This window comes from Monosiga brevicollis, genomic scaffold, assembly GCF_000002865.3.
Source record: "Monosiga brevicollis MX1 MONBRscaffold_14 genomic scaffold, whole genome shotgun sequence".
NCBI lineage: Eukaryota > Choanoflagellata > Craspedida > Salpingoecidae > Monosiga > Monosiga brevicollis.
This window is the reverse complement of record NW_001865051.1, coordinates 673204-692267: the sequence shown is the minus strand read 5'-3', so window position 1 is coordinate 692267 and position 19064 is coordinate 673204. Positions and strand designations below refer to the sequence as shown.

Below are 19064 nucleotides of genomic sequence, written 5' to 3'. Positions count from 1 at the left end.
GGGAGCCCCCCCCCCCCCCCCCGCCCTCTCGATTGCATATCTGTCGAGCGAGCTGTTGCCTGCCATTGCCATCCTGTTTCTTTGCGATCACCAGTACCCACTTCCCACAAGCTTCCCACACTGCCAGAGGCCACGCCACTTGCCTCATCCGCGCAGAGGTCCTCGCGCGCTCTTCTGCTTCGACATGACACGGCACCGCACACGCATCCACACACCGCACACGCACAGACATGCTTTCTCTCCCCGCTCAGCCTTCTGCTCCATCTTAAGTATCGTCAGCCAATAATGTTTTCGCTTCATCACTCCAATCTCCCAACATCTTCTTCCTTTTGCTGTGCTTCGGCATCGCCATTCTTTTCTCGTCTCGTTACGCCTCTCTGCCCTTCCACCCTCTTTGAAGAGACACGGGTCCATACACTCTGCCAGCAGCGTCGCCTCCACACTTTCCCCTCTCTTTCCCTCATCCTCGTCATGCTCACCTCATCCGCATCCAACCCCATCCCCCCCTGCTCTGCCTGAGATCAAAGTTCACAAGTGCTTGTCCTGGTTTTCGCTGATCGCGCTCAACATCCCTGGCAGTCGTCTGCTGGTGGGCACCCACTTGGCGCGTACAGGCGCAAACACCAACACATGCCTTCTTGTCTTTCAAAGTTCTTCCAAAAGCCCCTTTTCCTCCTCCCCCCCCCATGTCTCTTTAGAACACCTCGCCCCCTTGCCCGACCGTTCCCACATGACTCGTCCGCACGTGCAAACAAACCCGGAGAGAGTTTGGGCCTGCACTGGCGAACACGAACACGATTCAAAGGATCACAAAAGACACATGTTGATCTCCTCGCTGCCCCACACCCTCTTCCTCAATCTCGCGCGTCCCCACCCCACCCTCTCCCTTTGGCCGAGTAACTACATCTTGACTTGAGACTTGTCACGCTGTGTCCATGCACTTGTGCATCCTTCATTCCCGCCGGCCACGCCCCTTCGCTTGCACTCCTCTCCATGACCTTGTCATTCCACAATCTTATGCCACCCCCTTGATCCTCTCCGTCCGTGTCCATGTGCCCGCATCACCACTGGTTGATGGACCACCACCACAATCAACAGTTGTAGCGACCAACCTCCACACGCCTCTCGATCGCAGCCTTCCCGTCATTTCAATTCTCTGCCCACACAACACCCTGTCTATGTGCACTGATGCGATCTTGATCGATCCAGCTCCAATGCCATGCCATGAGTCATCATTTCCACCACCCAACACCCGCTTTGCATGACAATGGGTATCCCCCTCCTCTCCTCCTTAAGCTTGACTGCATTATGCTTACTCTTTTTGCTCTCGCTCACTTTTCCATAGAAATCCTTTTCCTTCTTCTGTTCTCTTTCTTTCTCTTTTTAACTTCCTGCCCACGCCGAAACCCAGCACCAACGTGCTTACGTTTCTCTGGTTCATCATTACTAGCAGCAGCACTAGCAGCATCCTCTCAACTCCTTCTGCAGCATTTTTCTACTTGCAATAGTTTTCGTCACGCCGTCTGAAGATCGGACCATTGACCATTTTTGCCTGTGCTCTCCACCTCGGCATCAAATCGCACATGCCTCTAACTGCCGTCCCCAACACATCAACACTCGGTGATCTTGATCTCGACGTGCCCGCCATCCAAGTGAGTCAGATTCCCAAACCCCACTTCAAACTCGTTCCTTCTGGAACTGCACGCTTGTTGTTCCAGTGAGACAGATCCTGAGACCTGGGTTGTTTCCTTTGGCGCCGACGCTTGCATTCTTTCTTGGGAGTTTCAGATCCGATCTGTCGTTGCAAGTGCAAGTCTTCCTTGTGGTATCCATTTCCCCTCTCCAAACACAATCGGTCGCTACGTCTTCCCTTGCTTTTCATGCCCATGACTTGTGTTCGTGGAACGAAAGAATGATATCTTCAAGCCCCCACCTCGCCCTTGCATCTTTCTCTACTGTTGTCGCACTCTCTTTCGCGTCTTCTCCTCCTCCATCAAGAGTGCACGAGCTTGTCCACCCATGCCTGCGAGTACTTTCTTTCAAACCTCTCTGCGTGGCTGTCATACCTCATGGTTCAAACCGTGTGCCAATCCCTTTCGCAGATCACATCCATCCACAATCCAAGCGTGCTTCATCCTGCTTTCTACCTCGGGTGCCACACACAACGTGGTACACCTCAGGCAGGTTATAGGCTTCAATCCTGCTTTTGAGCTCATTCAACCAAGAGACAGCGTGCCGCTCTCCCTCCACAACGGCCGGACTGCTGTCTTGTTGGTCTGACAATCAGTCACCACCAAGGCGTAAGCTTGCCAAATACTATCAAGCCGAGCCAATCGTGGCTCTCGTGCTGGACTCATCGGCCGCGTGAACAGCAACAGCGGTCAACATCACCCGCAAGACGCCGCCCACCGTTGCCGCGGGTGGCGTTGCGTCGGCCGCGCCATCGGCAGACGCCCACCGTCGGATGGCAGCGGCAGCAGTTCGACACTTGCTACGACAAAGCCAGACTTTGGCTTTGCCAACGATTAGTCTCGCCACTGCCGCCGCTGCTGAACAGACTGTACCTGTAACCGCAACAAAGCCCATGTCTTCCCAAAGTTCTGCGGACGTACCTGCCAAGATGGATGCATCTTCCCCGTCACCACCGCCCACGGCCCACAAGGCGCACTCATCATCTACTTCTCCCTCTGCCTCACCATCCTCGGACCACGACGAGCGACTGTCCGCCCGCGATGCAGATTTATCGGCCGGTGAGCAAGTGGACACCGCCGAATCACCTGCTTCAAGCGTCTCAACTCGCACGCCTCAACAACAAAGCCAGACCGAGGTCACAGGGCTTGGTAGCCGCGCGACCAGCCATCAGGACAGCAAGTGCAACAAGGAAGATGCAGAGGAAACCCCAAAGAGCCCAAGAAAGCGCCCAAAGCGGTGCGAATCCTCCGAGACACACGACGTCAAGCAGGCCAACGGGCCCAGCAAAGCTCTTGCGCACAAGGGAAGAGGCAAGTCCAAGCCCAAGGCCAAACCAAAGGCATCAGGCTCACACGCAACGGGCAATCAAAACCCAAACACGGGCTCAACCACAACAACGGCCCCGACTCCACCCACCACAGTGGTAAACATTCAGGCCACATCAGTGGATACGAGAACAGAGACGGACACGGATCTGAGCAAGAGCAAGAGCATCAGTCAGAACAAAACTAAGACCAAACCCAAGAGTTCTTTGACAACAGATATTCCTGGCGGACTGACGAAACAGTCTTTGCGCACGTCACCTGTTCTCGGTCAGAGTACAACGTTTATTGAACACCCAGTGCTGGCTGACTCGCGCAGTACCGCCGTAAAAGCCGATTTGACCAAGACAACAGACTCCTTGCGCGCAAACTCTGATTCAAGTCAGCCTCCCGAGACTTCGAAGATGCCGCGCATGGTTGAGGGTAAAGACCCATCCCGACTCTTTTGTCGCTACTGTGGTCGGCGCTTTCAGACAACTGCCCACGTTAGGTGAGCCTCTTGTCAACCACTCTCTCTCTCTCTACATACCAACCACCATGCACGCGCATTCGCGCTGCCATGATGTGAGCTCTGCGTGATACCGAGATTCCATACGCTCACCACGTGTTGAAGAATCAATGACCAGAGTTGTGACATGTCACATGTACATGTCTGCAGAAACTTATGTCGTGTCGAGTTCGCCGTTTGTCCTTGTTGGTGGTTGGATGTGTATCGTGTAGCACACAAACCTCAAATACATCGACTGTCCACCATCGTCCATCCAGTCATGCTGCAACTATTCAACACAAACCCGTTCGGGATATCGGACTGGCGGACTCGATGCTGCAACTTCAGCAAAACTCGATAATCTGACTTTTGTTGGCCTCCTCGGCTTTTTTGTCCATAGGCGCCACGAACGCATCCACAGTGGTGAAAAACCTTTCAAGTGCCGTGTGTGTGGCAAGGCCTTTAATCAGGTCTGCTCTTCGAAACTTGCGATGCCTTTATCCGATTTTTGGGACTGAAGTCATGCACAAAGCACCGTTGGACCGTTTGCCTGGCTATCGCGCATGTCCACCTTCAATGTGTCGTGCTGATCCGATGGTATTGATGTGGCGCAAACCCAACTCTCTTAGCGCGGGAATCGCAATGTACACGAGCGCTCCGCCCATGGTCATGTGCAAGCCGATCCCCACCATGACTCCCCTGGTGCGTACCTTTCCCTTTGTCGCCATTTTACCATGCAAACACCACTTTTACTCTTGAGCCACAGCCCATACTCGGGAGAGACATGGCCCATTTACATTAACATGAGGCGCTCTTTTGGTTTCCTCCACCCACGTTGAGCTCGCCACCCACGGCCTTGCGGCTGTTCATGACCCTCTGCCGAAATATTGTCTGACATTATTTTTGATTCTGCCACGCGGAGGCTTGGATCTGACACGAGCCAGGACAGACTGGGCACTGTTGCATCTCAAAAGAAAAGCGTGCTTGATGTCTTGCCTCTCCCTCTTGTTTTCTGCTCCATCTCTGCCTCCTCCACCTCTCATCCTTGCTGTTCACAACCTCAATTGGTCAAATGGGTGACGTCGTTGCTTCTCACTCCTTGTTACACGCCTGCACTTTTTTTTTGTTACCATAGGAGTGTCACTTGCAGACCGCCGACCAGAAGTGCGACCAGACGGCAGCGGCTCGGGACGCACTGACAACGGCACGGCATTGGGTCATGTGCCATCACTCTCGATGGTGGCGCCCAATCCCTGGGGTTTCAGTGCCGGTGCACTTCCACAGCCCTCTGGAAACCCAGCAAACATGTCGCCATTCCTAATTCCCGTGACGTACGCCTCGGGCTGGCCGTGGAATCCTTCCATGGCCGCTCTTTCCATGATGATGCCTCAAACCAACATGATGAACTGGGGAGCCATGCCTGCCGCATCAGCCAGCTCACCAACCGCGGCCGCGGCCACTTCTCCTGCCATTGCCAATCAAGCCAACCTCATGGCCATGATGCAGCAGTGGATGCAAGCGTCTGGCATGCCTTCCATGCCCTCCACTGCCACGAATTCGTCGAGTTGACGATCTCTACAAGAGTCTGTGCCTCACAGCCGGATAACAATTTGGGACACCCGCATATAGCGGCCGTATATAGCGACCCTGATTTGCGTGCTGCTGTGATTGTGTTGTTTTATAATGTGCTTGTGAATCGCCTTTTCGCGGCGCCTGTTGATATTGCACGTGTCAAATGGCACACCACATCTGTCATTGTGCTGGTTAGGCTTAGCTTCATTGTTGCTTGGAACTAACGACACTGTTGGCCGCCTTTGTTCAAGTGTCGCCCCCCTCTGCAACTCGATCACCTACTGGCTTCCTGTCTTTATCCTCAAGGGCCAGAGCCCGTTTTACGACCGCCTCGCCCGCTGCACGGCGCGAGCACCTTTTGCAATCACGATGAGGCTATGAACAATCTCGCAAGAGATGGCATCAACCTGGGTGTGGCCCGGAGCGCCCATTCATCTCTCTTGTTTTTCTCGCTGGATCATGTGTATTGACTGATATGCGAATACTTTGTGCCCTTTTTGGCTGGCTGGTTGGTTTGCTTCAACTCGATGCCAATTTCAGTGCACCTTTTGATTTCAATGATCAATGAATGCAAGTTCTCTCTGATCATTCACCTTGAGAGGCAGCCGGAGTGGCCAGGCACTGTGTAGCGTCATTAATTCCCGCCTCCCTGTCACGCAGTGGCGCGGTCGGCGGGGTCAAGGAAAATATGGCGCCTTCAATCAAAGCAAGGATCAATCAAAAGGGACAAGACAACATGGTATATCATGGGCACTGCGGCACTGCCGCACCACTCGCCAAACAAACTGGTTCCATCCCAAGACAGCGGTCAAGTTTTATCGAGGGGCCGTGGCGATCAGGCTTTGAATTCGTGAAAGTACCTGCGTTGTGTGAATGTTTGAGGGAGGGAAACAAGGCACATCTGTGAGGTCAACTTAAAAAGTGTGGTGCCGCGACAGCATCAGCAAAGTGAGGCAGCGTTTTACCTGTGAGTTGAGCGGGTGCCGGTAGTTTGATCCATCCGAAGCATCATCAGCACCGTCGTCCTCAACATCCAAGTATTCGCCCTCATCGTTGCCTGGGCCAGCGCGATCTTGGCCCTGGCTGTAATTGGGTTCAAAGCCATACTGCGTTGATCGACGTCGCTGCGCTTCGTCAGGAAAGCCAAAGTCAATCGAGGATCCTCGTGCACGCGCGTGGGCTGGCGCTGGCGGCATGGAAAGTTTGCGTTCGAAATTGGACTGCAATTCAGCGGCCGAGATCAGGTCAGCCCCGTGATGGTGGTTTAGCACCGCACGTGATGGCTGGGTTGATGAAGCATTGACATCATACACCTCTGGGGCATAATCCGCGTCAGGGCCGAGTCCGCGCGCATACTGATGCATGTTGGGTTGAATGGACGGCGCAGGACCCCCCATACTGCTTGCTAGAGCTTGAAGTTGCGAGGAGCGCTGCTGCGCTTGAGCGTGGCGATTACGCAACGCCTGCTCCTGAGCAGCCAAAGCCTGCGCTTGCTGTGCCAGTGCGGACTGTTGAAACTGAATCTCCTGCAACTGGGCCTCACGCTCCTGGCGTTTTTGCTCAGCAAGATCCAAGGCCTCGGCCACCGCATTACGCATGGCGATGAGGTCAGCCCGCAGTGTGGCGTTTTCGTGCAGAAGACGTGACGTGGTATGAACTTGAGGTCCCAACAGTGAGCCCGAGGAGGAGGGGGGCGCAGCTCGTTGACGCTGCCACTCATTCTGCATTTGCTGCTCTTGCGCAGCATTCAGGGGAGGGTAGAGCATATGGGCTGGTGCGGCGGACGCGTGTGTCGCCGGGTGTGCGGACTGGACAGGCATCGGGGCCTCCTTGGCAGGGTGCAGGGGTTTAGTAGACTGAGATGTGGGCATTTGTTCCAACGCGGACCCAAAGCCGTAATCCCCCGACATGCGAGGAGGTAGGGGCTGACCAGCGGCTGCCGGTGCGGTTTCGGCCAGGCGCGAGTAGGTTGCATTGGCCGATGCAAAAGATGGAAAGGAATCGCGTGGACGGGCAGCTTGTCGCGCATGTGCGCGCGCTGCTGCCGAGGGTCGAAAAGTTACGCGCTCTGGCGTGGACGCCGATGATGTCGATGAAGCAGATTGAGCGGCCGCGCGAGCGCGAGCTGCAGCACTGCCCCGTACCGTGGGCTTGGCTGACTGTAATAACTCTTGGGCTGTGGGCGGCGGAGGTGGAATGTCTGTATCCAGAGCGGGTGAAGCCGCTGGGACTACAGGCGGGGAACTTTGTGCACCATGCGAAGTCAATGGTTTGGTGGCCTTCATATCGTCCTCTGCACTGAGGCGAGGTCGATTGCTGGCAAAGGGTGTCGGTCGCTTCTTGAGATTTCGGGGTCCATTTTGGGACGACACAGCACCTTCGGCCTTCCTCTCCGGCATGGTGGGGAGGGCTGGCTTCGGAGCTGCCGTGGCGGGGGCACCTTGTTTGTTTTTCTTATCTTGTCCCCGAATCACGGTGACTTCGTCGGCAAAGGAGACGCTGCGGTTAGAGAGCTTGCTGCCTCGGCGATCAGCAGAGTCATCCAGGTCATCATCCATATCCTTGTCGAGAGGTGAAACGCTGCTACGTGGTGATATGGCTTCGTCGGGAAAGCCCGTTACGTCTTGTTGTGTGATGAGGGCCGAAATCAAATCGTTGGCCTGATCCACGTTCAGAGACTTTTGTGGTGTGGGTGAGCGCATAGCCGCTTCATCAACCTCCGGGCTCAAATCAACGACCTGGTGTTCATCGGGCGACTATCGGGTGGGGTGGAACAAGATGGTGGAAAACAAAGTGAGGGGGGTTTTTTTTTTAAAAAAAAGAAAAAAGAAAAAAAGAAAAAAAGGACACCTCCCCCGAGCAGGATTTGAGGATGATGCCACATAAAAACGGTCAAGGGACTGGGGCTGGACTTTGTAAGGCGTGTCGATGATGAGGCGCACCGTTTCAAACAGGTCAAGATCGACTTGCAAGGGGTCAAAGTCATCCTGGTTGTGATTGTCAGCGGCCCAACCAATTGACGCGGGTGCCTGCGGTGGCACAATGTGATCGCGTGCACCGCCAGGCGTTGGGCTGCGCTTGGGCTCAGGTGAAGTTACTTTGCTTGCTTCAAAGCCATCCATGATTGCCGCTGATGCAACACTCCTGTTGCAATCAGCGAGAAACAAAGGGTGTCAGCAAGGTGTGTGTGTGTGTGTGTGTGTGTGTGTGTGTGTGTGTGTGTGTGTAAGGGGGGTTGGGGTTGGGAGAAGACGCGTGTGACAAAGGAACGAAAGCACTGCACAACTTACGCGAGCACCTGCTCGAGCTCCGTAAAAGCATCTGCAGAACTCAGACGAGACTCGACCGACTGCATGGAAGTTTTAAGGAGTAAGGCAGGGGTGAAGATGAGGAAAGAAGGGTCAAGAGATGGGGGAGGCATGGGCGGGTCAGGTCAGAACTGGACAGGTCTCGACGTACGGCAAAAGTGGGGCGGTCTTTGGGATCGTGCGACCAACAGTCAACCATGATCGAGTAGGCATCGTCTGGGCAAACTTCAGGCTGAGGCAGAATACCGCCTTCCTGCATTTCGACCATGGTATCTAGGTACTGCTGTGGATCTGTCCAGGTGCTTTTGCCATATGGGATACGGCCTGCCATGCAGCGGGCGGGGCCCGAATCTCAGTTGTGGGACGATAAAGGGATTTCTTTCTTGAGATGTTTCTGAGCGACGTGCGAGAACGCACCTTTGGTGTAGATTTCGTACAACAAAAAGCCAAAGCACCAGAGGTCCTCGGCTGGATTGACGCGACGAATACTGCCCTCGGTCATACCCACTTCAGGGGGCGACCAGCTAGGACGGATCAGAATCGAGGTGAGGCTGCTGGCATAAGGCAAAGGTCACCGCCGCACCGGGGCGATGCGTACCGCATGAGTAAGGTACCGGCCGGCGAAGTATAAAAGCCATCTGGCGCCTTGTCCGTGGTGGCCTGGGTGCGGACCGGGCTGGTGAGAAAGAGGCGTGTCGCATTCGACAAACCAGCAGGAGGCATGGTAGATACTGCTGCAGCTTGCTTCTGACCTTTTCGCGACCTAGATTGGCAATTTTGCACTGAAGAGAGGGGTTGAGGTAGATGTTTCTTGAAGCGAGATCCCAATGCACGACTTTTTGCCTAGAAAACAAATCAAGAAAAGGGGTTTACAAATGCTCGAGAGTGAGGAAATTCTTGCTTCTTTGCTTGTTTGGCAAGGGCGCAAAGAACAGAGCGGGAGATTTTACCGATGGAGGTAATTCATGCCTTTGCAGATGTCAACGGCAAATTTTCGTAGGATGGCGGCATCAAGATCCTTTTTGAGATAGCTGTGTGAATCGGTGGGTGAGCTCTGCGCCAACAAGAATCATTTGGAAGCGCGGCACAAACGGGTCAGGGCAACAGACCGGATGAGGCTTCCGGTGCTGATGTCCTCATGGATGAGCATGACGGGGGGGCCTGGGCGGTGCATGCCGATCAGCTTGAGAACGTTTGGATGATCAAAATGGCTGAGCATGGCAGCTTCCTGGAGACGGAGTAGCGGAATTATTGACAGATACGGAGCCAGAAGGAAGAGGCGATGTGGCGCCAGCGGTAGAGGTTGGTAACAGTAGCAAATATTCGAATGAGAACTGTGAAGACTGAAGTGGAGAAAGGTTCCGTGTGGGTTGCGCGCAGTTGCTTGCACGACTGAAGGCGCGCGATACAAACCTTGGTGAGCGCCTTGATGTGCAACACTGTTGCATCAGTGGAAAGAAGTTTGACGCCAACATCTATGACCCGCGAAGCCGCATCGGCTCCACCTGAGCGGAGGCGACATTGGCCCTTGTACCAGCCTAAGGTCACGAGGGCCAGGCCATGCCAAAGTGGGGTATGGTCAGAGCATGGGAGGGCTCGAACATTGTGCCAAAGCCAAGGGATGCGAGACAAACCAAAGCATCCTTCGGTGCGGTCGAGGGTCAAGAGCTTGATGTCGTCACGCTTGATGGCCACGACCTTACGGTCGCTAAACTGCGCCTGCGCCAACCCACCAGTCAGTCAGGTGAGATGAAGCAGGGTGCCGGAGGCAAACGGAAAGGAAGGGGCACTGGCCAGCCAAGAACCGGTGTTTGCGGCCATCATGAATCGAATGCGCTGACCATGTTGGTTGTAAGGTCAATCTAGCTCGAACGACGGCGACGGCAACCCGTGCCGCCACACCTGGTGTGGTGTGGTTGATGCTGCTGCTGGGAGCTGATCTGGTCGAAAACTCTTGAGGGCCGGATGCTAGCGAGGCTACGACTTTTCCAGATACAACTCCTCGTGTGGCTCGAGCCAACAGCTTGCATCTGTCGCGCACTACACCCCCATACAAACCCCCGTCGCTGCCAGTCGGATCAAGTCGAGCGCCAGACGAAGACGGCCACAGCGCCAGCTGGGGGCGGATCCAATTGGCCCAAACACCTGTTGCGAACAACACACCCCCGCCCGCTACAAAGCATGCAAATAATCACACTCTTGCATCTGTGTGTGTGTGTGTGTCAAAAGCAGTTTTAGAGAGAGAGAGAGAGAGAGAGAGAGAGAGAGAGAGAGAGAGAGAGAGAGAGAGAGAGAGAGAGAGAGAGAGAGAGAGAGAGAGAGAGAGAGAGAGAGAGAGAGAGAGAGAGAGAGAGAGAGAGAGAGAGAGAGAGAGAGAGCCAATTTTCTTGTGAGAGAGAGAACTCCGCAGTGTGTGTGCTCTCTCGTGTCGGTCTCTCCGTGTCACGCGCGCAGGGTGTTTTGGGGGTTGAAACGGACGGGCGGACATCATGTCGCACAAGGGTACGTTGGGGACTGGGGTGCTGTGCTAGCCTTGGCGGAGTGGGGTCGTGCAAGGGCAAGAGAGGGAGGGCGAGGGAGGAAAAAGGTAAAGCAATGGCAAGGATGAGGCACTGATGTCTTGGTGTCGCCTCGTGGGCTCGGCTCTTGTGACTGATCGTCTGTCATGCTGCGCTGTTTGCCTGTTCATTCACCGCCCTGTGTGGTCAACCTCTTGACTTGGGGTCTTGAAAACGTTGTCGTCCCGTTACCTCTGCTGCTCATCTCTTGGATGGGACAGTGTTTGGCCGGGCCCTCTCGGGCGCCATGAACCAAGGTGAGGTCCTCAACAAACGTGTGTTGCTCCATGAGCCACTCGAGCATTCACTCACGCACTCTCCCACTTCTGCTGTCATCTCGTACGGGTTGTCTGACAGGCGGCATGAATGTTCGTGGTCGGGTGAGTGAAAGCTCCGAGTCGCTACTGTGAATCAGCCAGCTCCAGCAGCGCCGACTTCCCCCCCCCCCCCCCCCAAAAAAAAAAAAAACAAACACCATCCTTTATTTCTTCTCGCTCATCACAAAGCCGTCTTGGCTCATCTCAGGGCACACGCCGAGCCCCTGGAAGTGGTGGACACGTCTTCTGACCGCTCCAGTGCCATGAAGAAAGGTGGACGTGGCAAGAATATCACCAAGGTGGGCGTGCTTTTTCCTCGTCGGCGAAATACAATGCCAAACAGCAAAAGCGCGGAAGCGGCCTCTTCTGCCGTTGGCCCACACCAGTCTTCTCCTCTCTTTCCGGATTTTTGTGCCCAAGGGTCTGAGCCTTGCTCACCTTGCGACTTGGTTGGGAGTGCAGACAACAGTGGTTATTGATACTCAAGCAGGCGGTGGCAAGGGCAAGGGCAAGGGCAAAAAAGGCAAAAAGGGCAAACGCCTTCAGCGAAGTAGGTGGCGCAAGCATGTTTTGCCCGTGTCACAATGCCAGCTTTTTTTGTGCCTTTGCCCTCTGGTTACCTCACCTCTGACCAATGCTTGCCTGGCTTCTGTCTCTATATAGTCGCTGAATCCATGGCGGAGCAGATGGGTAACGTCAAGTACCGCCTGCAGGTGCGTGTGTGCGTGTGTGCGTGCGTGTACGCCCGTGCCACACCGGCCCCGGATGACCCTGCGTGAGATCATATTTTGCTCATAATCCGAGACGCCGACCCTCCTCCCACCATCAGGTGTCCAATCCCGCCAAGGGTGATGCTGCAACCATCTGGCAGATGATTTCCAACTCGATTAGCGAGCCTTGCCAAGTCATTGACGTACGTCCTTCCTATACCATCCGCGTTAGCGCACGTTGCAATACAACATGGCGAGCTCATTTCTATTCGCACACTGCTGTCATCGTTTCAGACCCGCACCACCAACAATTCAATCTTTTTCACACTGGGGGGCAAAGATGAGCGTGCTGCCCGTGCCATCAAGCGCCTCGACAAGCGCCTCAACGTAAACGGACATCAGGTGGGTCTAAGCTTTGAATTTTGAGGTGGCAAGGATAAAGGGTGGCATGGCCACGCTGTGTATGTGTGTGTGTGTGTGTGTGTGTGTGTGTGTGTGTGTGTGTGTGTGTGTGTGTGTGTATGTGTGTGTGTGTGTGTGTGTGTGTGTGTGTGTGTGTGTGTGTGTGTGTGTGTTAAACATGGTGGTTTTGCACTTCCAGGCGACCATCAAGCTGGAAAAAATTGTCGTCAAAGCCAGCGCTTCTGCCGTCGAAATCCCTTTGGTATGCACGCGTATTCCGTCTCTTTGGACAGAGTTTGCAGGTGCTGTTGAAGATGGAAACCAGCCTTTCTGGTTCCTTGATCATCATTTTTTATTTTGCATGCGCTTGTGCAGCCGGTCTTGTCTCAACGTTACAACCCCAGCGACAAGTGTCTCATGCTCCCAGCCCTTATGCAAGATCCTGGCATGGTGCGTGATGCGAGGGCCATCAGGTTTAGTGCTGTCCTTCTTCTTCTTTGTGTGATTCCTGGTCACTTACCCTCGTTCCTTCCAGGCTGACTTGCGCTCGATGCCCAACGGCATGGGCAACATTAACGTCGCCAACGGCATTATCAATGCCATCCAGAAGAATTGTGCCGACCTCGTGACGCTGGACATGACAAACAACGACATCACATCGCTTGCTGCCTGGCGTCGCTTGGGCTCTGTGGCCAAGAACCTCACCAACTTGAGCTTGGCTGACAATGGCATCAAGGTAGGAGGGGGCACAACCTTGAGCCTTTTGGAAAACAAACATTATGTGGCACCTGCTGTCTGCACGCATGCGAATTTGCAGATCATGACAATGCCCTTTGCTCAAGTGCGCGTGGCTTATTTTATTTATTGATTTATTTTATTTATTTATTTATTTATTTATTTTTTGGTATAGAACTTGAGCGAGCTCCAGTTTTTGCGCACGTGTAGACAAGTGACGCACCTCGTGCTCAAGGGCAATCCAGTCTTGAATACCATGTCCAACCGCAGCGCTTACGAAAAGCAAGTGCTGAAATATTTCAAGGGTCTGAAGCTCCTGGATCAAGAACCCATTACCACCACTTTGGCCCAGGGTCAGTGTACATACTTGTTCCTGCTGCCAGCGGGCGCTTCTCATTTGCAATATGTGTGTTCGTGTACGGATGGCACGTTCCTCACGTCTCTTGTCGGTCAACAGCCAAGCAAGGTGGTCAGGGCGAGCTGGTCGACCAAGTGTTGCTTCCCGCTGAGCGATGCAACGTGCCGACCCCAGAGATTCGTCAAAATCTCATCGCCTTCTTGGCACAGTAAGTTTTAACTTTGCAATCCAGCGGTAATGATTTTTACAGCAAAGTCTAGACTTGGCCACACACGCGCTCAAGACGTTTTTCGGCTTAGGTTCTTCACACAGTATGATGGTGGACCAGCGGCCCGAGCAAGCTTGCAGCATCTGTACGCCGACAATGCAGCGCTGACTCTTTTAGTCCCAAGCATCGGTCATGGCGGGTGCGTTGCTGTTGCTGCTGCTGTTGGGAAGAGCTGGGCTTCTTTGCTTTGCCCGCTCTCGTTTGCTCGATCAGCTGGACGGACTTGCAAGCTTACGCCCAGTTGTTTTTATTTCCTCATTCCCCTTGTCCGTTGCTGCTGTCTTTAGAACGGGTTTGGCTCGGTACAATACCACTTCAAAGAAGAAGATGAAATCCATCAACGTGACCAAGCGCGGTACGTTGGATGCCTCAGTTCAGTCAAGATGCTTCTTGGTTTTTCAGAGGTTTCGAGGGGCCACTCGAGTGGGGTTGACCTCGTGGCCTTGCTCTGCAACTTTTTGTTGCCCTCATGACAACGTGCTCGCCTTCAGGCCCACGCGACATTGTCAAGCTGATCGAGCACCTTCCCAACACGGTGCATCAGAACGCTGCCGAGCTGTCCATGGTATGAGTGTGCCCCAGGCCCCAGGTCTGGGCATGTGGCTTGGACTTGTTGAAGGTTCTCTCTTGGGCTGTGCCATGACAACTTGGTTTGCATTGCAGAATGTGCTCAAGATGGATGCCTCGGAAGTCTCGTTTGAGGTTTCTGGCCACTTTCAGGAGCCGCGCCCCAAAAGCAAGCCACTCTACCGGGCTTTTCGCCGCACCATGACCATCCGCCCCAGCCTGCCCGGCTCGCCCCAGGTGTGTACCATTTGCTACTGGGTGATCCGCGGTTGCATATCCGCAATGGAGTGTTGGTTTTGCACGTCATGTTCTGACTTGATGATTGAACCACTTGGGATGTGGCGTGGCATGGCGTGGCAGGCTGCAGGTGGCTGGGAGGTTGCGTTGGTCGGAGACAAGATCGAGATTGTCAATGACCCCGACTTTCAGCGTGTCATGTATGCTGGTTCACAGGGTGCTGGTGCGGCTGGCACGGCTGGTGCCGGGATGGCTGCCAGCATGGCCGCAGCAGCGCCAGCCGGTGGTGTGCCTGATCAGGCCACGCAACAGATGATGGTCATGCAACTGTCTCAAATGAGCGGCATGAACCAGCAGTTTAGCACCGACGTAGGTCCTGGCCCCTCGTCTGCCGCATTGTTGTTGCCTATCCATGGTGACCTTGCTGTCACTCAAGTGCCGTGCTGTCATGCTATTCATGCCCTTGATCCTTTGTACTTGTGTGTCGCAGTGCTTGGCCAACAACGGTTGGAACTACGATGCTGCTGTGGCCAACTTTCAGCAGCTGCAAGCTGGCGGACAAATCCCACCTCAAGCGTTTACCTCATGAGACAGACGCCACCTTGCTTTTCAGAATCAAGTTGACATCCTCCCCCTCTCCTCCTATCCTTTCACTCACCCTTGTGACTGTGCTCAATGCCCCACCTTACCCCCTTGAAATACAATGACCAAACTCACTCAGCACCACACACTTGTAGTCATGATGCGACAAAAGGGTGACAAAGATGTCATGGTGTGTTGCACTGGCTTGCTGTTGGGCGCTGACAATAGCATTGCTTCTGCTTTGCAAGATCGCAGAGAGAAGCAGAGAGAAGCAGAAAGAAGATTTCAGATGAGAGAGGAGTGAGAGAGAAGAGAGAGAGAAAGAGAGAATAAAGAGCAAAGACAGAAAGGAGAGAGACAGAGACAGAGACAGAGAGACAGAGACAGAACGCGAATGAAGCGTTACGTTATGCGATTTGGCTCCAAGTTGTTGTTGTTGTTGTTGTGTGTGTGTATTTTTTTTTTTTTTGAATTGGTTGGCTCTGCTACTACTTACGCCCCAAGCGCCCTCTCCTCCTCCTCCTCCTCCTCCTCCTCCTCCTCCTCCTCCTCCTCCTCCTCCTGCTTCGCCTCTGTCTCTGTCTCTTTGTTGCGGTGCACAAAGGACCAGATCCTTCAGACCAAGCAGAGTTGGGGTGCATAAGCGAGTGATATTCGAGATTGGCGCCCCTGTTGATCTCTTTGGGTTGATCGATCTCAGACGTAAACACCATACGGGCGCGCGGAACCAGCTCGATCTCCGACGATCGGTAATGACTGCCGCCTCACGTTTTAAAAGAGGCCTCGGCTCTGATCAACTAATGTCTCTGTCTTGCGTTCGTGTCAATCTCGCACCCGTTTGTATACGCAGGCCAACATATCGCCTTTGCTCCGGTTCACCACTAGCGCAGCCCGGGTGCCACACAAGTGCACCCGCAGCTGTGCGCCGTTTGGTAGGACCCTGGACTGCAACCAGCAAGCGACGCTCGTCACCACTTTGCTTGCTCACCGTTGCCACTCATGCACACCAGCGCAGCCATACGCACCAGCACAGCCATCATCGTGGCACTTCAACATCCACCCAGGCTCTCCCCAGAAAAACTGCAAAAATGGCTGTCCTCGCGACCTGCCATGACTGTTGAGAACAGCACGGCAGTTCTAAACCTATATTGGGCCCTTTGCATCTTTTGCTACACCTTGGGAGTCGCTGCGTCATTAGTCCAGCTTCCCCACCATACTCAACTTCTGTCAGAGCCACGGCACGCTCAGCCTCGACAATACAAGTGACCGAGCCACCATGTCGTCTCTTCCACCGCTGCGCTCCTCCTCGGTTGCCTGGGGCGGCATGCCTATTGGCTCACCCAGGTACGGCTTGACTTTGTATTTACCCAACTGAGCGTAATGTTTGGCCCCATGACGAGACGAATTCGGCTGGCTTTTAGTCGGAGCTGGAATCTCGAGTACATCCCCTCGTCGCCCGGCGATGAATGCGACGATCGAGTCAGTGTCTTTTTCCGAATTTGCTGCACGAGCCTCTTGAGCCCTGAAACATGGCGGCTGATATGACCGAAATCCTGCCAATCACAGCTGATGACTGCACTGGACCTTCTTTCTGCCCAAGCCAAGCCGCCCGATGACATCAGGTCTGATGATTCGCTTCAACTCGGCATCTCGATCTTGCTGCTGCACCATCGTTTTAAATGAGCCCAGGCTCAAGCGCTGGTACGAACTGACACGGCGTGCATGGGGCATAGCTTGTCCCACTATCGCTTCGACAAGGAGGCGATGGAGCAACTTCTTCAGTTGCTTGAAAACTGCCAGCACAGCCTTGAGGGCCTCAGGTAGGTAGCGGACCTTGCATCCTATTTCCTTTCCTTGCCAGTGGCCAACTTGGCAGACTCATTTCACGTTACACCCCTATCTGTTGGCAGCATTGATGATTGTACTCATGTGCAAGAGGATGATATTGAAGACGTATTGGGCATGCTGCGGGACTGCTCGTCTCTGCGGCACCTCAGGTGAGTACGCGTACCTCGCCCATGTTCAGGCGCAAATGCTGATTCACTTTCCAGCCAACGGATGACTGAAATCCCGGCTCGCTCTTGTGGCACCACAGCCTCTCGGGACTTACCCTGACCGAGAATGCTGTCGGCTTTGTGGCCGACTTTTTGACGGAATCTGCCAACCTTGAAATCCTTGCGTACGTGTCATCGACGTGGCGCATTCCAAAACCTTCTTTTTTTTTTTTTTTTTGAACCTCACAACCCTTGCTAAAACCAACGCCTATCTTAACAGACTGAGCCGCAACTACTTGACGCGAAGCCACATGCGCCCACTGCTCAACGGCCTGATGCACACGACCAGTCTGAGTGTGCTCGAGTAAGTATGGAATCCAAAACTTAAGATCATGGTTGTCGAAAAGAGGGAATGGAAGCCCCCCCGAAGAGAGAGAGGGAAAAAAAAAACGCAAGAGGAAGCAATGGCTGGTGAATCACCTCACACACTGCACGAGGTAACGATTTCTCAAATATGCTTTGCTGGCGCTGCTCAGCCTATCACGCAACTGCTTGACTACCAAAGATGTCCTTCAGCTCTGCGACATATTGCAGTTCAATACGAGCCTTCATGTGCTTGAGTGAGTTCCTTTTAAGAACGCTTTTGAGCAATTCTGTTCACCCGTGTCTGCCGGTTGTCCTCCATCGAGCCGACTGATGCCGGATACACTGGTGCTTGCTTGGTTTAGTGTTCAACGCAACCCAAGCATCAGCATTCAATCCAGGGTGCATCTGCTACGCGTGATGGTTGAACGCGAAGGCACCTTAATCTGTGACAACATGAATGTCGTGCGCCTCCTCCTTCAGCTTGAGACGCAGCCGAGTATGGAAGACTTAGAGTACGTAGGCCGTTCGCGTTGACTGTCGCAGAGCACATGGTGATCACAAAATCAAGTCGAAGGGGAAATTGTACGATACATGGAACAGAAGCAGCACAAGCTTTTAGTAAGCGTGTTTGGCGTGCAATCATCTTGCCTCGTGCTCACTTGTACCGCTACCCATGTACTTGCCACCGTAGCCTATCACAAGCAGACTGGTTCATGGACACATCCTCATGGAAGTACTTTGCCCTCGAGCTCAAGCAACATGAGACCCTGGTCAGCCTGAAGTATGTGCGCCCTCGTTGAGGGTATTTTCTATGCGCTGTGATTTATTGTACCTATGCAAGGTCAAAGACCTCAGCTGAAAACGGCCGTTTTGTTCGATCATGTCATCCCATGTCTTTAGCTTGAGCGGCTGTGACTTGAAGCCCACAATCGTTCGCGCCATCGCTGCAGCCCTCAAGCACAATGCTTCGGTGGAGAGCCTCAAGTACGATGGGGTTTTAAGATGGCCGATTAGAAGATGCTGCTAGATCTCATCCTCTTCAAGCCTTTTCGGTGGTCCCTGAATACCTGCCCGCATCTTACACTTGCTTTGTCGGTTTTGCTGTTTTTTTAAATTGGCTTTCCACCGCAAATACCTAGCCTTTCACGCAACCCACAAGGCGTTCGCACCTCATGCAAAGTGCTTTGCCAAAGCTTGATCTATCACAAGAAACTCAAGGTAATTTGACAAGTCTGTGCGCTGCTGAAGATTTCACGCAAGCCTCCTAACCCTGCTCTCTCTCTCTCTCTCTCTCTCTCTCTCTCTCTCTCTCTATCTCTCTCTGTGTGTATTGCAGCATTTGAAACTCAATGGATGTGATCTCGGAGTTCATGAGCTGGAGCTGGTCTCAACCCTGGTGGCCGAGCACCCCGGGCTTGAATATCTTGGGTATGAGGTTGTCCAGTTCACCCACAACAACAGAGATGGGCAGGAACCATAATACCGCGAGTTGAGCGCGAAAGCAAGCACCCACACCAAAGTCTTGACCAACTGTGTCTTACACTCTTTAACGGCGTGGCTGTTACGACCGCTAGCTGAAGGACAATGAT

The 19064-nt window shown here is 53.7% G+C and overlaps 4 protein-coding genes across 4 annotated transcripts in view; 3 read left to right on the top strand and 1 right to left on the bottom strand.

The window, feature by feature from the left end:
* Positions 1-2464: 2464 nt before the first annotated feature.
* MONBRDRAFT_26487 (uncharacterized protein) lies at positions 2465-5070 on the top strand (the record flags this gene model as incomplete). The annotated part of the gene is made up of 4 exons (XM_001746923.1): positions 2465-3504; positions 3902-3971; positions 4131-4203; positions 4637-5070. The coding sequence occupies 4 exons, from the start codon at positions 2465-2467 to the stop codon at positions 5068-5070; spliced, it is 1617 nt and encodes a 538-aa protein (XP_001746975.1).
* A 917-nt stretch (positions 5071-5987) lies between these two features.
* MONBRDRAFT_9236 (uncharacterized protein) lies at positions 5988-11417 on the bottom strand (the record flags this gene model as incomplete). The annotated part of the gene is made up of 9 exons (XM_001746801.1): positions 5988-7829; positions 8016-8217; positions 8364-8422; positions 8533-8705; positions 8799-8905; positions 8980-9224; positions 9795-10100; positions 10156-10526; positions 11252-11417. 9 exons carry the CDS (start codon positions 11415-11417, stop codon positions 5988-5990), a joined length of 3471 nt encoding a protein of 1156 aa, XP_001746853.1.
* A 102-nt stretch (positions 11418-11519) lies between these two features.
* Positions 11520-15164, top strand: MONBRDRAFT_32915 (uncharacterized protein; the record flags this gene model as incomplete). Its single annotated transcript, XM_001746922.1, has 16 exons — positions 11520-11555; positions 11719-11806; positions 11920-11969; positions 12086-12169; positions 12261-12368; positions 12568-12630; positions 12744-12818; positions 12904-13104; positions 13279-13456; positions 13561-13669; positions 13761-13868; positions 14017-14084; positions 14221-14294; positions 14393-14533; positions 14750-14902; positions 15024-15164. The coding sequence occupies 16 exons, from the start codon at positions 11520-11522 to the stop codon at positions 15120-15122; spliced, it is 1635 nt and encodes a 544-aa protein (XP_001746974.1). The 3' UTR covers positions 15123-15164.
* Positions 15165-16507: 1343 nt separating this feature from the next.
* Positions 16508-19064, top strand: part of MONBRDRAFT_9234 (uncharacterized protein) — a gene marked incomplete at both ends in the record, with an annotated part of 6141 nt that continues 3584 nt past the window's right edge. Inside the window, 4 exons of the mRNA XM_001746921.1 lie at positions 16508-16594; positions 16716-16816; positions 17026-17112; positions 17390-17473. Of these exons, the coding sequence (XP_001746973.1) occupies positions 16508-16594; positions 16716-16816; positions 17026-17112; positions 17390-17473 (359 nt within the window). The remainder of the gene's footprint in view (positions 16595-16715; positions 16817-17025; positions 17113-17389; positions 17474-19064) is intronic.